Source organism: Chenopodium quinoa, unplaced genomic scaffold (genome assembly GCF_001683475.1).
Source record: "Chenopodium quinoa cultivar QQ74 unplaced genomic scaffold, ASM168347v1, whole genome shotgun sequence".
NCBI classification, from domain to species: domain Eukaryota; kingdom Viridiplantae; phylum Streptophyta; class Magnoliopsida; order Caryophyllales; family Amaranthaceae; genus Chenopodium; species Chenopodium quinoa.
This window is the reverse complement of record NW_018745286.1, coordinates 6,220,779-6,235,897: the sequence shown is the minus strand read 5'-3', so window position 1 is coordinate 6,235,897 and position 15,119 is coordinate 6,220,779. Positions and strand designations below refer to the sequence as shown.

Here is a 15,119-nt window from a genome sequence, read left to right as displayed (position 1 = left end):
TATTGTAGGGTTGAAAACCGGAAGTACCATCGTGCCTAAATTGTTCAAAGCCTTGGGGGATGTTACCGGGGTCATTAGTTGGAATGGCCGGGTTCGAAATTTGGGGGCTCGTTGGATTAGGTGATTCCTTAGAACTACTAGCACTGGTAAGTCGGCCCTTCCCCCTAAATGATTGGTTGTTCGATGCCATAATTAATAATAATAATTAACAATAATAATAATAATTAATAACAACAATTTTAACAATAATAATAACAACAAATATAACAATAACAATAACAACAATAATAATTAATAACAACAAATATAACAATAACAATAACAATAACAACAATAATAATTACTAACAATAATTGTAATAATAACAATAACAACAATAATAAATTGAAGATTAGTTTAGATCTTACAACCGTGCTTCAACGCTTTTCACTAATTACGATTACGACTTTTAATTTTTTCCGATATTAAGAAATAATATTTAGAGAATTTAAGAGAATTATTAGATAATATAAGAGATTAAGAGAGGAAGATTGTGAATTTGTGATTTGGGAAGTGAATGGAATTGGATATTTATAGGGAATTTGGGAAAGAAATTGGCGGAAAACTAGCCGTTTATGGCTGTTGGAGCAACGACAAAAATGGCAAAAGAGCCGTTTTTTTACCGTTGGCACGGCGGGCCGTCCTTCGTGCCATGCGGCCAGCACGACGGGCTCGTGCCTAAAATTCAAAACGGTGTTTGCGGCACGCCCACGGCCCATGGCTGGGCCACCGTGCCGGGCCATGCCCGTGCCGCCCGCGGGCCAACTGGCCCGTGCCCACCTTTACGATCAGGTGTGTACAATGGGATACGTGCTTTATCATGAAACACTAGGAGTAGCCCAATATCGGGTGTTTTTAGTTCGAATCCCCATCAAAATACAATGGCCAACTGTCTATCTAGAATCTCTTTCTTCAGGAAGATTATAATTGTCGTCTTTGTCCTTGACGGAAAAGTTGGCTAGGAAGTCTGATACTACGAAACCTATGATGGTCTTTTGAGGGACAATTCGGAAAGCATGACCACCCATCGTGAATTCGTGATAGTTGGCAATTTAATGCGGCCTTTTCGAATAAGAACTTGAAAGATTCCATTGTTTATTTATATTACTTGAATGGTGTAGCGAGCATAAAGGACTCGTTTGGTTTGATCTAAAATATTTTTCACCGAAAATTTTCCTATTATTTCCCTTTTTCTTTTGTTTGGTTTATAGAGGGGTGGAAATAATTTTTCCAAAGGTGGAAAATTGTATCTATAAGGGTGGAAAACATCCTTTACAAAACAAGGAAAGCTATATTTTCCTGTGTATTCCTTATCTCCTTTTCACTTTCCTTTCATCCATCCCCAAATTTCCACTCCTATTTTTTATTTCTCTTTTTAACTTTTCTTGTAAACCAAACAAAGGAAAATCACAGTACTTGTCTTCTACTGAATCAATTGACATTAAGTACAATCAGAGAGGGATACTGAGAAGTGCTAGAACGAGAACCCGGGTATTCGAGTGTTAAGGATATTTTATGCAAAATACTATTTTATGGTTTGGGTGCTAAGGATACATACACTAAGCTGCTATAGTTAAATTAGTGTGATAACCGAATTCACTAATTATCAGACAATTATAAACAAGACATAATACTTATCCCCACCGTCTTTAATATTTTGCCCCATATTTGACTTTTCATGGGTACGTGTTTTAAAACGGTTTTATCTCCATTTTCTTACGTGTAATACAATCAAATGAATCCAACAAGATCCTACATGACTATATTATCTTTTATAGATTAACGCTATTCTATGGTCAAAGATTTTAAAGTTTGGCCCAAATTTTTGCAATGGGGCAAAAAGAAAGGACAATTGTTTTTAAAAATCGGGTGTAACAGTAATTTATTAGTGTGGCGGGAAGAAAAAGGAAAGAAATATAGGTAACTTTTGATAGTTTATGAGTAACTTTGATAATTTAAGGGTAATTTTGTGAGAATAAAAGTAACCGGATAACATGAGTAACTTTTGTTAGTTAAAGAACATTCATATTGGTATTATAAAAGGACTTGCTTGCAATTTATAAATAGTTGGAGTTACATGCTCACTATTGTGAAGCTACAAATGTTGTAGCGAAGGCCAAACCTTGTAGCTCCATGGAGCTACAAGGTTTTGCTCCACCCAATGCACTTATATTGATTTGTTTAATATTTTAAATATTTTTGTTTTATGTTTTTATTTTTTATTTTTTTATTTTTTTATACTTTTTGGTTTATTATTATTATTCCAATTACAAAAAATAAGTAAGGTTGTAGCTTAGATGTTGTACCTTATTTTAACTAAGAAAATAATGATGTGGCAATTGCTAGCTACAAACACATGTAGCTAACCATTGTGGATGCTTTAAGGGTAATTTTATGAAAATAAAAGTAACAGGATAATAAGGGTAAATTTTATGGAATTAAAGATAACTTTATTAATAATAAGGTAAACTTTTGGTATACAGGATATACGTTAAATTTAATGTACACCGGACATGTAAAATACAAACTTTTGAAAATAAACGTATAGAGGGAGTACATGTAATTTAGAGCTACGGAGTACCACATACATTATACTGTGTGTAAAATTATTCACTCACTTTGTCAAACTATATGTATTTTGAATTAATCGTAGAGAATTCATCACAAACATATGTTCATCATAAAATATGAAATAAAAATTCATACCTTTAAAATCAGAATAACCATTGCATATAAAATTATAAATAAATAAAAAATAAATAAAAAAAAAAGAAAAAGAAATAAAGATTACTCGTTAATATATTTGCACTATTAACTACTAAAGTCTCTCCATCCATTTACTAATTCATTACAAGCAACATAATCTGAAACCATAGAAACGAGTTCAAAACACTAGATACTACATCAGTTGTGCAGTTTAGCTGATACATTAACCTCAGCTTCATTGCTGCATATTGAAAGGCAAGCTACAGTATCGAATTCACCAAAAGGCATACGAAAAAAACCTCTGATTTTCGCAATTGTTTCAGAATGATCATATGGGTGTTTGCGATTCTTTTCGACTTGATGATCAATGGCTACTCGAAGTAGCAGAAAGGTAATAAGCAGTAGAAAATAAGGCATGTATAAAACACAGAATGCCACCAATTGATAACATATGGTGATGAGTAATGCCGCATGAAGCTCTATCTTTGCGATTTGCTAGTGTCCCAATCACCAGCAGAGATAATCCAATGACAAGTATAAGCCTGATTATGAATTACAATACCTTTTGCTTAGTAATCAAAATGACAAAATTGTGCCTTTTTTTGGGAGATATAATAATTTGAAAAATGCCGACCCCAAATTACTTTGGAACTAAGGCTTTGTTGTTGTTATTGTATAATAATTTAAAAAATAATACACTGTACTTCAGGCCCTCTGTTTCATACAGTAATATGTTACCCGTTTTGAATGGGTATACATACGAATTAAACATATCATTACTTAAAGTAGGAAAATGATATATACCCCTAGGACTACATACTAAAACTGGAAAAAAAAAATTATAAAAAAAAAATGAAAATGTCACATTAATTAAACTGATTTGAGTGTGATTTTGTCATGCATTCCTAAATTAATACTTATTTAAGAGATAAATTATATACTTATTTATAACCCTAAGAGCTATATATATCTGTACCCTTATGAGTTTTTTAAAAAAGGAAAAATTAGTTTTAATAATCCCAACTTTGACCAATTTTCTTTAAATAATCTCAACTTTTGATTATTTCTGAATAATCCCAATTTATATACGTATCTTCCTAAAATAATCTGAAGTGTTATTTATGTTGCTTTTGCTAATCCCTTTTGAGACTATTATGTATAACAAAAATAGAAGTTCGGATTATTATAAGAAGATACCTATATAAGTTGGATTAATTCGAAATAATCTTTACAAAAAATCAGCTAAAGTTATAATTATTGAAACCAATTTTTCAAAAAAAAATAAAATTGTTTATATGTCTAAGTTAGCACATAAATTTGTAATTTAAATTTTGAATGCCTCCCTACCTTAAAATGTTTGACATATTGACCATTAGTACTATTTCTTCTCAAATAGCTAGTCATATCACGCGTATTCTGTGCATTGAAATTCCTAAATGTTTGAAAAATATTGACCTAGTCACACTTGAATAGTTGACCTGAATCCAAAATTCCAAAGTTTAACCTAAATCAACCCTAAGTAAACCCAAAACGACCACAAATATGGAAATCAGCCTAGCCCAATCCAAGGAACCCAATAACCACATCCAATAATTCATAATTCCTAGTTCAATGCCTTTTCTTTTTTTTTTTTTCTTTTTACTTTTTCATCTTCACGTGATTAGTTGTGTGTCCCAATTCCCAATTTTCATGGTCTCGTGTTCTTAAAAATTCCAATTGCTCTTTTGCCTCGGTTTCCTAAAATTTCTACAGCTCATGGGAGATGTTGCGCACAATTTTAGATATCTAGAGTCCAATATTTTATTTTGGGTCGGTCCTAGATATTGCCCCGTTTTCTTGTTTAAATTCTTCATCTGCCTTAAATTAGTTGACGTATTTTGACCTTTAAAATTACTCTTTTAATTGCAGAATAACTGACATAATTAAACTTAAAATACATGTTTATGTGTTAGTTTGACTTTATTTTTACCTAAATAAATATTAATGAAAATTATAAAAAAGTTATATTATGAAACTTTATACCAAAACCTATCTAACAACATATTGTATGGTAAAATATGTTGTGATTATGTTAATAAAAATCTATAGTCAAATTTTATATATAAACACTGAAAAAATTCAACGTATCAGTTATTTTGGGACGGAGGGAGTATTTATTAACTCTTCTAACTAGCTTTTTGTAATTTATAAATTAAAAAGAAAATAAAAAATAAGAAAGACATACTGTTAGATTTCTCACAAGATGCATTTTCAATGTAGAGCCTCAATTTTTTATTCTTATTAATGTTGATCGTAGATATTTAAGATTAAAGTTATGCATTGCCAAAGGTGATGTTATGTCAATGATTTTGAAACGGAGGAATTAACATGTTTTTGCCATACATCCCTCATGCATAATAAACTTGTAAAAATGAAAAGGACACAAACCCCCTATCTATTTTGCAAAATTTTGATCCAAGCCTTAATAAATTACTCCCTCCGTCCCCGAAACTTTGACCCTTTTGGGTTGATTTCGCGGGTATTAAGAAGTTAAATTGGAAGTGTAAGAATGTATGGGGAAACTAAGAAAAGTACATTGAAAAGGGAAATTTATATTGGAATTGCAAAAAAGTAGAGAGAAAAAGTAATAAAAGTATATATAGAAAAAGCAAAATTTACATAGGGAAGCTAATTTTACACAAATATTATTGCAAATTAAAGAGTATTAAAATGCAAATGGGATGAACATTTTGGGACTAAAATTAAGCCTTAAGGGTCGAAGTTTTGGGGACGGAGAGAGTATTTATTAGTGGGGCAAACAAATAAAGATGAAAAGGAGCTTTTTTTTTTTTTTTTTTTTTTTAAACAAGCCAGTTCAAGTTCTATAATACAGAGTACTATATTTGGCATGATTATGAAAAACTTTTGAAATTTGTGTTACATTGAAACAATTTAACAAAATTCCATCTTAAATTATTTAATATATTCCTTAATATTTCAAAAAATTACTTTTAATTCTATAAAATATGAGGGTAATTGGTGAGTGAGGGATAGCTCACCAAGTGGTTAGAGCTTCCCTCTCAATTCCAAGAGATTTTGAGATCGATTTTCATCACTTGCCCTTAAAACTTTTTAAACACCAAAATATATATATATATATATATATATATATATATATATATATATATATATATATATATATATATATATATATATATATATATATATATATATCAGAAACTGAAGTTCTGAGCTCAAACGATCATCAATGGCAGAATCAAGGTGATTTCACCATTGAAGCTTTGCGTAAATCAAAGAGAAAATGTAGAGAGAGAAAAGTGTTTGAGAGAAGTAAATTTTGTGTGATTAGATTAAAGAGAAATAATGATTACAGCTGAGTATCTATACAAGAAAGTAAATAGCATTACAGATGAGCTGGCAAAGAACAAAATATATATATATATATATATATATATATATATATATATATATATATATATATAGGGGAGGGATCCGGTAAGAACCCCTCCTTATATAAGAACCTTAGTTATATAAGAACCAATCTCATTCGTAGGATTATATTAGGATGAGCGATCAGGATTAAAACCAAAAACCCTCCCCCAACCGTCCAAAATCTTCTCTCTCCTCAAATTTTCAATCCTCTTTACTTTCTCTCTCCTCAAATCCTGTAAATTGAACTTATTGAAGTATTTTCTTCAAATTTCGCATGAATTTCGCATAACCAACCTAAATTGTTCAAATCAAGTACGTTTTTTTTAGATTTCATTCAAATTTCGCATGATGTTCAATTTTTTCTTAATTTCGACTTCAATTTTTAGATTTCTGTGTGATTTTTGTTCCATTTTTTTTAATTGTTTTGTTGCTTTCGATTTTTTGATTTCATCTTGCGATTTCTATTCGATTTTTTTGGGTACGATTATTAAGTCCTATTATTCAGTTCGAATTCTATTCTGATTTGATTTTCGTTAATTTTTGGCGATTATAGGGTTCAAACTCAGTGATTTTAGGGCTGGAATTTCAGCGATTTTAATGTTCGAATTTTAGCGATTTTAGTTTCGAATTTCAGCAATATGGGGTAATTTCACCGCTGCTCTTGATTATTAGATTTTTCAGCCCATTTTTTCGATTTTTTTTCTTTTTGGCGTCATTTTTAGTGAGTGAAGGTGGAGATCGAGTGTGAGTAATGGTGGTGCGGTGGTTAGGAGCAGCGTGGGGTGCTACTGAATGGTGATTTGGTGGTCCGCGACTGCTTGTGGTGTTGGGGTGGCTGTGAGTTGTGGCATAGAATAGTCGTCTCTTGTTTATACTCGTACTCATATCTGCTCATATTGTTTGCGTTTTCTAAAGAGAATGCTAGTATTTGTATTAGCTTGGTAATTTGGCTTACTAATTTTTTGAGATTATATGAATTTGATTGTTGGGTATATATATATGTGGAGCCATGATGAGTTGATGACCGACTAATTGGATGCTGTTATTTATATATGTAGTTGGGTATCTTTATTCTTGATTCCATGTCATTTTAACTAATTATCATATCTTGGAATTAAACTAGATAGCTTGGTTGATTAAGCCACAAATTTTGCTTAGTTATTGCTAGAGTAGTAGTGCACGAAAAGTGAAGGAAACTAATCTTATTATAAATTTAGAATAATATAGATTTAGAACAAAAAAAGATTAGAACATAAGTAAAAAATTTAGAACATATGAAAAATTTAGAACATAGAAAAAAATGTTTAGAACATAGGCAGAAAAATTTAGAACATAGGGGAAAAAATTTAGAACATAGTCAAAATTTTAGAACATATATTTTGATTATTAGAGAAAAATTTAGAACATAGGTATACAAGTTTTCAATATGGGTATAAGATCGAGTTTAGAACATAGGATAAAAGTTTAGAACATAGAAAAAAAAAAGTTTAGAACACAACAAAAAAATTTAGAACATAAGAATTTTAGAACATAGGGAAAAAAGATTAGAACATAAGTGAAATTTTTTTTAAAAAAATTTATAATATAGGGAAAAAAAATTAGAACTTAAGAAAAGGTGTAGAAAATAGGAAAAATAATTTAGAACATAAAAGAAAATTTAGAACATAAGTTTAGAACATATGGTGAAAAAATTTAGAACATATGAAAATAATTCAGAACATATATTTAGAGCTTAGACAGAAAATTTAGAACATAGATGAAAACTTTTAGAACATAGGTAAAAATATAGAACATAGATAAAAAATGTCGAATATGAAAAAAAAAATTAGAACATAGTCAAAAAGTTTAGAACATAGGGTGAAAAAAATTTAGAACATAGGAAAAAAAGTTTAGAGCATAGGGCGAAAAAATTTAGTACATCAGAAAAAGTTTAGAATAGGAAAAAGTTTTGAACATAGGGTGAAAAAATTTAGTATATAGGATAAAAGTTTAGAAAATAGGGTGAGAAGTTCTAAGATTATAGATAGAAAAAGAACATATGGTGAAAATTTTCAGAAATATATGGAAAATTCAAAGCATAGACAGAAAAATTTTAAGTAATGGATAAAAAAAGTTTAGATCATAGGAAAATAATTTAGAACATATAAAAAGGCATTGGCAGAAAAAAAAATTAAAGTATTAGCAAAAATACTTTTGAAAAACTAAAGTATTAGCAAAAAACTTATGAACATTTACGGTAAATGAAAAAAAGAAGAACATATGCTAAAAGGCCTAAAACCTATTAGCTCAATTGGTAGAGCACTATGCAAATGCATAGAGAATGTAGGTTCGATTCCTACATAGGTTATCTCTATAAAAAAAAAAAAAAAAATCGAAAGTAAACAATAATAACTTAATAGTAAAACATGAAAATAAATCAAATTATTTTTTCAACTTATGTTCTAAATTATTTTTTTTATGTTCTAAATTATTTTTGCTTATGTTCTAAATTTTTTTGTATGTTCTAAATTTTTTCTGCTTATGTTCTAAAAATTTTCCCATATTCTAAATTTTTTTCTATGTTTTAAATGTAAACTTTTCAAAATTACAAAAATGCCATTACTAAAGGATCATTTTAGGTGGTTAGATCAAAACTAATAAAGGGCTGAGATTGGTTCTTATATAAGATTGGGTTCTTATATAGAGGAGGGTTCTTACATGAGCCTTCCTCTATATATATATATATATATATATATATATATATATATATATATATATATATATATATATATATATATATATATATATATATATATATATATATATATATATATATACCTACCAAGTGTTCTAATATCCTAGTCATTCTCTTACATTTACTACCATCATTGTAATCTATTAACTTCAAATTGTATTGTCACCTTCCAAAATCAGCAATCACGCTAGTTGTTCTAGCTAAACTCAACAACAATTATTTCCAAATAGAGAGAATAGTGTTAATATTAATAATGAGTTATCAACTAATTTTTTTTTGTCCTCAAATAATTGCTATGTTTTTAATTAAATCTATTACATACTACTAAAAGCAAATATAAGAGGACACGTGGCAACATATTTTCCCTCCAAATTACTTTCTAAAAAAAAAAAATTATATATATATACTGTATAATATTTGTATCTAAATTATGACTGTTATTTTATATAAAATCTAAAGTAAACTTCCTAAAATATAAACTTGCACAATTTTTTTTTCTATCAATCAACTTGTACATTATAACTATTACATATTTAAACATTTTCTCTCACATGTTTTATCGTTTTAATATAAATCTTGTGTTTTAATTTAATACATGATGAATCGCATCCTTATATTTTATATTTTTCTATATTATTGTATTGTCATTATAATTAATTAAAATCCGTACATTGCACGGGGTTCAACCTAGTTAATTATTAAATAACTATTTCGATGCGTTTAAAGGTAAATTTCTCAAATTCATCCAACCCATCTAATGTGGACTCCACCGCTAAATATCTATCTCACTCTCACTCACACTCTTTTATTCACATCTCATGCTATATGGGAGGGACTCTTCACATTCTTTCCCAATCAAATATTAGTAAGTTTATTTTCTCACTAACAACTAAAAAAATCTTTTGTAACCTTATAATCTACTCGATCTTTATATGCATACCCAAGCCTAAATCGACAATAATTTAAGGACAAACGGAGTACATTACGAAATAAAAGCAATAGATTACCATGTTAAGAGGAAGCATCCAGTTGTTAATTGGCGATTGGCGTAAGATTTTTGGTGATCTTCTCGAGAACAAAGACACATACAACCACCAAGTAAGCTTGATATAATGTGTGCTAGTATCAATAGCCCTGCTGCTGCTGCTCCTAACTTGAAGGCTTGTTCACTTGGACTCTTACACTCAAATATCCACATCTTTAAGTGTTTCGCCTGCGATGCAAAACAATCATTACCTTAGCTTCATTCATAACAAGGAGAAATATACCTGGGGGCAAATCTTGTCTACATCATTAATGAACATAACTCGTGACACTGATTAACAAAAAAGTTGAAAAAAGTACCTTGTTTTGAGCAATTTCTGCCTCAAGGCCACAAAGTCCTGCGGCAATATCTAAAGCAATGACCAAAAGACATACAAAAAATCCTCCGATTTTCGACATCGTTTCGAAAAGAAGCAATGTGGTATTGTGGTAAGATGCCAAGATGGGTATTGTGCTTCAGGGACAGTGATAAAATGTTGTAAACTTCTAAAGAGTATGTGGTGTTAATGAACAAGATAAACTTCGTTGAAAAAGGTTTGCTTGTTCACACGGTTTGTAACATGAAACTTGAAACTTTTTAAGTGTTTTGGAGTGATTCTTTAGTGTAAATGTGTATTTGGGATTCCGTAGATGGGGAGGGCAATAAGTAAGGTAAGAGAAAAAAAGCAGGGTGTAAAACAGCTCAAGGGTACGTGCTTGGAGCTATCTTTATTATATTCCATGGTCTAAAAGTGAGATTGATGGGTCCTTTACATTTGGAGTCTTTTTGACTTTATGATAACATGTCCCCTATGGTATCTTGCTAAGGGAAAGATTTGTTTCTTCAAATGTAATGAATACTTGTATGTGCATCTCTCTTTTAAGTACACGTATTCAGACATAATATGATTGTGGATTGGGCCAGGCCGTGTCAAAGTTTTTAAAAGGCGGTATAGGCACAGCTCTATACCACAAGTTACCGTGTCACGCTGGCATGTCAAAACTAAATTGAGTTTATTTTAGCGTGTTTTATCATATTGTGTTGTATTGTGATTCACAAAATAAATATGGCCTAATTTCGGCCCACACCCCAACACACAATAGTAAGTTGTGTAGTGCCTACACTACTTTTTCATACTAGATCAGGCCGACATGTGCTTCTTTACTTAGATGTATGATGAATTTCACATCTAAAGAAGAATTACAGTGCAAAGTGGAGGAAGTATACTCGTGCAAAGTGTATCAACTTTGTTGGCTAAACAGAGTTGATGGCTGTAGACACCTAATTGTGTCTCCCCAAAAACCAAACCCAGTGATTAGTACCTTTCATGTTTTGATTAACGAGTTCGGTGAAGATCGAGTTGAAGAGTCTCGTGAAGTTCCCTTAAGCCTTGACCATGTCTCTAACCTTTCGTAAAATGTTTTGACCAAAATTATTCATTTCGTGTCTTTAAGCCCAAAATCATTCATTTCATGTCCTCTTTATAAAAACGTCCAAACTAGTTTATTTTGGTCCATAATCCTGGTCCAATTATTGTTTAGTTGGATGGGGCTTGAAAAGAAAAGAACTTTCCAACATTATAAGCTCATATTCGACTTATAATGAAAAAATTATGGCCAAAATACTAAATTGAGCCCGAACAAAGCCTACTTGCGACCCGATGACCATGTGGAGGGTCCATTAACCTTAACTTCATTCCTAAACCAATTAGGATTTATTAAAAGCTTCTAGAATCCTCTAGAAGGTTGTTTTCGATCCTAAATCCCTTAGGATTTATTATCAGCTTCTAGAATTCTCTAGAAGGTTCTAATTTATCCTATTTTTGAAAAGATAAAGATTTAAGAATTTTACATCGGATAAAACATCTGTTTTTCAATGATCATAATCCCGGTAAAAATAGAATACGAACGGATATTCGGTTAACCCAATCCGATTGGGAATAGAATTCCGTACGGATTCAGTCTTCAAAAACCATCGCTGAGCAAAAGCACCATTGCGCCGCGATGGAACCTATTTTACTTGAATTCAATTTCTGACTCTTTTTCTGACCCTTCGACCTTCTTTTTTCCCTATAAATAAAGGTCGTATCACCCCATTTTTAATCACCAACAATCATCCTCTCTTTAAGCTAAAAGCTTTTCTCTCTCTCTCTTCTTTCTTGATTTCTAGCCTTAGCCTAAACATCCCAACACATCCAAACACACATCTTTTGTTGCTTTTCCCAAGAAAACACCATACCTCCTTCACGAGCTTTGAATACTCCTAGCCAAGCTCGAAGTTGCCTTCGACCTCAACGTGAAAGGTTGATAGTTCTGAGGGTTTGGTCCCAAATCTTTATTTCAATTCTTATTTGATTTATTTGGTTTATTTGTTTAATCTTTCTTGAAATTACTAACGTGTGTATTGTTTTGATAGAAGGAGATACGAGGCATCAAAGTAAGTAATTCAATTACTTAATTGTTCTTTTGATAGAAATCATGTTTAAGATGTTATATTAATTCTTAGTATCATTTAGGATGCTTAATTAATATTTCTAATGCCATGCTTCCTTGTATCATATTTAGGCTAATGCTTTGATTATGATTTTTGTTAGTGACATGCTAGGGTTTGTTATTAATTTGTTTTGTATCATGCCTAGGATCTTGCTATTAATCATGTTTTGATGAGATTATGATTATATTGATTATGATGTTTTGATTATGATGATGATTGTTGTGTTAATTATATGTTGCTTGATTATTCATGATTTATTGTTATTACTTGATCACGCCCCTTCTTGCAGGTTTAAAGGGAATTCGTACTTGAAATCACGCCTAATAAGATAATTAATAATTTGATTTAGCCTTAATATGATTTTAATTCAAGTGATCGCCAATAATAGATTTATTTGTGCATTAATAATGAACCAACGTAGATTAAACAGGTTTAGGATTAACTTAATGTATGTATGTTGATCGGAAAGCGCACATGAATATTATAAGAATTAAGTAGAGGCCGATTTAGGGCGGGTTCAATCTCTTTTAGGTTGGATTCATACCATCATCCTCGAATATCCAGTCATGGTTCCGTACCACTATGGAGTTATGGATCTCCGTGATCGTGAATGGGGTGTAACCTTCACACCCGTGAATGGTTTACAAGTTCCTAAAACTTGTTGGCGACTCTTTTATCTCTATCTTCCTTCCCTTTAGACGCCACCATGCCTAAAAGCATGATCACAGTGGGGCTCAAGGTTGGGTTTGAAAAATTCCCTACAACGGTTGTTTCAGAATTTCCAGTTACTGGCTTCGCGGTTGCTTTACTCTAAGTATTCGGCTCTTAGGTCTTTTCATCAGGATCGATTAATCTCGGCCTTTGTGGGGTGCTAGGGGTCTTGCTTTAGGTATGGCCTGTCTTGCTCCTGGTATTGTTTGGGAGGCTAAATTTGGACGTGATGTACGAATCACACAGGATGCATGGGTTTTGGGGGAACCTATGCAGTTTAAGTCGCTTCCCTCTGAGTCGGAGTTCCTGACTCATGTTTCTTCTCATACTGATCCGCGTTCTAATGCGTGGGATGTCTCTCGAGTTCATCGGCTATTTAATACTTGTTCCGCTGTGAAGATTTTATCCCTTGATCGTCCTTTGTAGTGGAAGGATGGCTTTGTGTATTGGAAATTTACTAGGGAGGGAAAGGTCTACACAAAATTAGTATATGCTACGCTGATGCAGGCTGATTTCCAGTCTTATGGGGTAGATGCACTCCCCTCTTCATGGTGGGGTAGGTTTTGGTCTCCCCCTCTTCTTCCTCGTTAGCGTGTCTTTGGCTGGAAGCTTTTGCAACAAGCTTTGCTTCTTGCCTCCATCCTGGCGTCCTGTGGTATGCCTATTGATCCTGTGTATTGTTTTTGTGGCATGGCAAATGAGAGTTTGGATCATCTTTTCCGAGAGTGTTGTTTTATCTGTCCTCTTTGGGGCTTGGAGTGTTTTAGAGGTCTGGTCCTATTTCGAGCTCTTCGTCATTTCAAGAAGTTTGGTTCATACGCTCGATTTCTGTCTTCTCTTCAACTAAGGATTGTGAAGGTTTGGCTGGTTTTTTTTGCTATCTTGTGGGCTATTTGGCTTTCGCGCAATGCTTTGCGTTTTCGTCAGACTTTGTGCTCTATTACTTATATTATGGCGCTTGCTGCTGATTGGAAAGCCCGCTGTGTGTCTTCTCTAAAATGGAAGGAGGAATATATGGTTCTTTCTGGTTCGCGTCAACCGGTTGTCTCTTTGTTTGATCCGGTTGTATTGAATGGTTCGCTTGACGTGTCTCCTTTGGTTTGTTTGGTTGTTGATGGGGCTTGGGAGAGGTCGGATAATAGGGTAGGAGCTGGTTGGATCCTTCGTTGCTCTGATTTTGATAGGGTTTTGGGTGGGGGTTCTAGAGCTTTATTGGCTTCTTCAGCTTTGCATGCTGAAATTCAGGCTTGTTGTTGGGCCTTGGCTATGGATGTGCGTTAAGGCTTTCTCAGTGTTCGTCTATAAACTGATTGTTCAGATATCTTGATGCTATTACGTGGTTATAGGAGGACTGTCATGTCTTCCTATTGGCTCCTTGGGCCTCTGCATTCCCTTGTAGCCTCGTGCTCGACTCTCCATGTCCAGAAGTCCCTCGTCTTTGGGTGTCTCCTGCTCATTGGCTAGCTACTCATACTCATCGTCGTCACCTTCAACATTTTACGTTCTGATTCTTGTTTCTTGTTGTGTTTTTATCTTGTTAATTGTATAGTCCTTTTGTAAGTAAAAAAAAAAAAAAAAAAAAAAAAACCTACGTATGTGAATTTCAGAATATGTTATGTCATGTGCAAAGTGTACTCTTAGTATTTTATTTTTTTATTTTTTCATTTTTTTAATTTCTTTGTTGTAAGTTTTGGATACGTTTAGGCCCAACCCAAGCCCACCGCTAAATTTCCCATACATACTCCATCCTCTAGCCCAGCTTAAAATATCCAAGGGAAAAATTATATAAACATAAAATATACGGAGTGTTTTATATAATTGTACTAGATTAGTGCCCGTACTACGTACGATAGTATTAATATTTTTTTTCATAATTAATTTGTGATATAATATAAAATGAGGCAACTCATGTGGAATAAGGTAAAAATTATTAAAACTACAATTGAGAAAAAAAAAACTCCGTATTATTTTTCATTAATT

The 15,119-nt window shown here is 32.1% G+C and overlaps 1 protein-coding gene across 1 annotated transcript; it reads right to left on the bottom strand.

Annotated features, from left to right (window-relative positions):
- Nucleotides 1–2,826: 2,826 nt before the first annotated feature.
- LOC110711956 lies at nucleotides 2,827–10,668 on the bottom strand. The gene is made up of 3 exons (XM_021890394.1): nucleotides 10,256–10,668; nucleotides 9,919–10,124; nucleotides 2,827–3,287 (listed from the first exon to the last, which is right to left on the bottom strand). Exons 1-3 carry the CDS (start codon nucleotides 10,352–10,354, stop codon nucleotides 3,110–3,112), a joined length of 483 nt encoding a protein of 160 aa, XP_021746086.1. The 5' UTR covers nucleotides 10,355–10,668; the 3' UTR covers nucleotides 2,827–3,109.
- Between the last annotated feature and the right edge of the window lie 4,451 nt (nucleotides 10,669–15,119).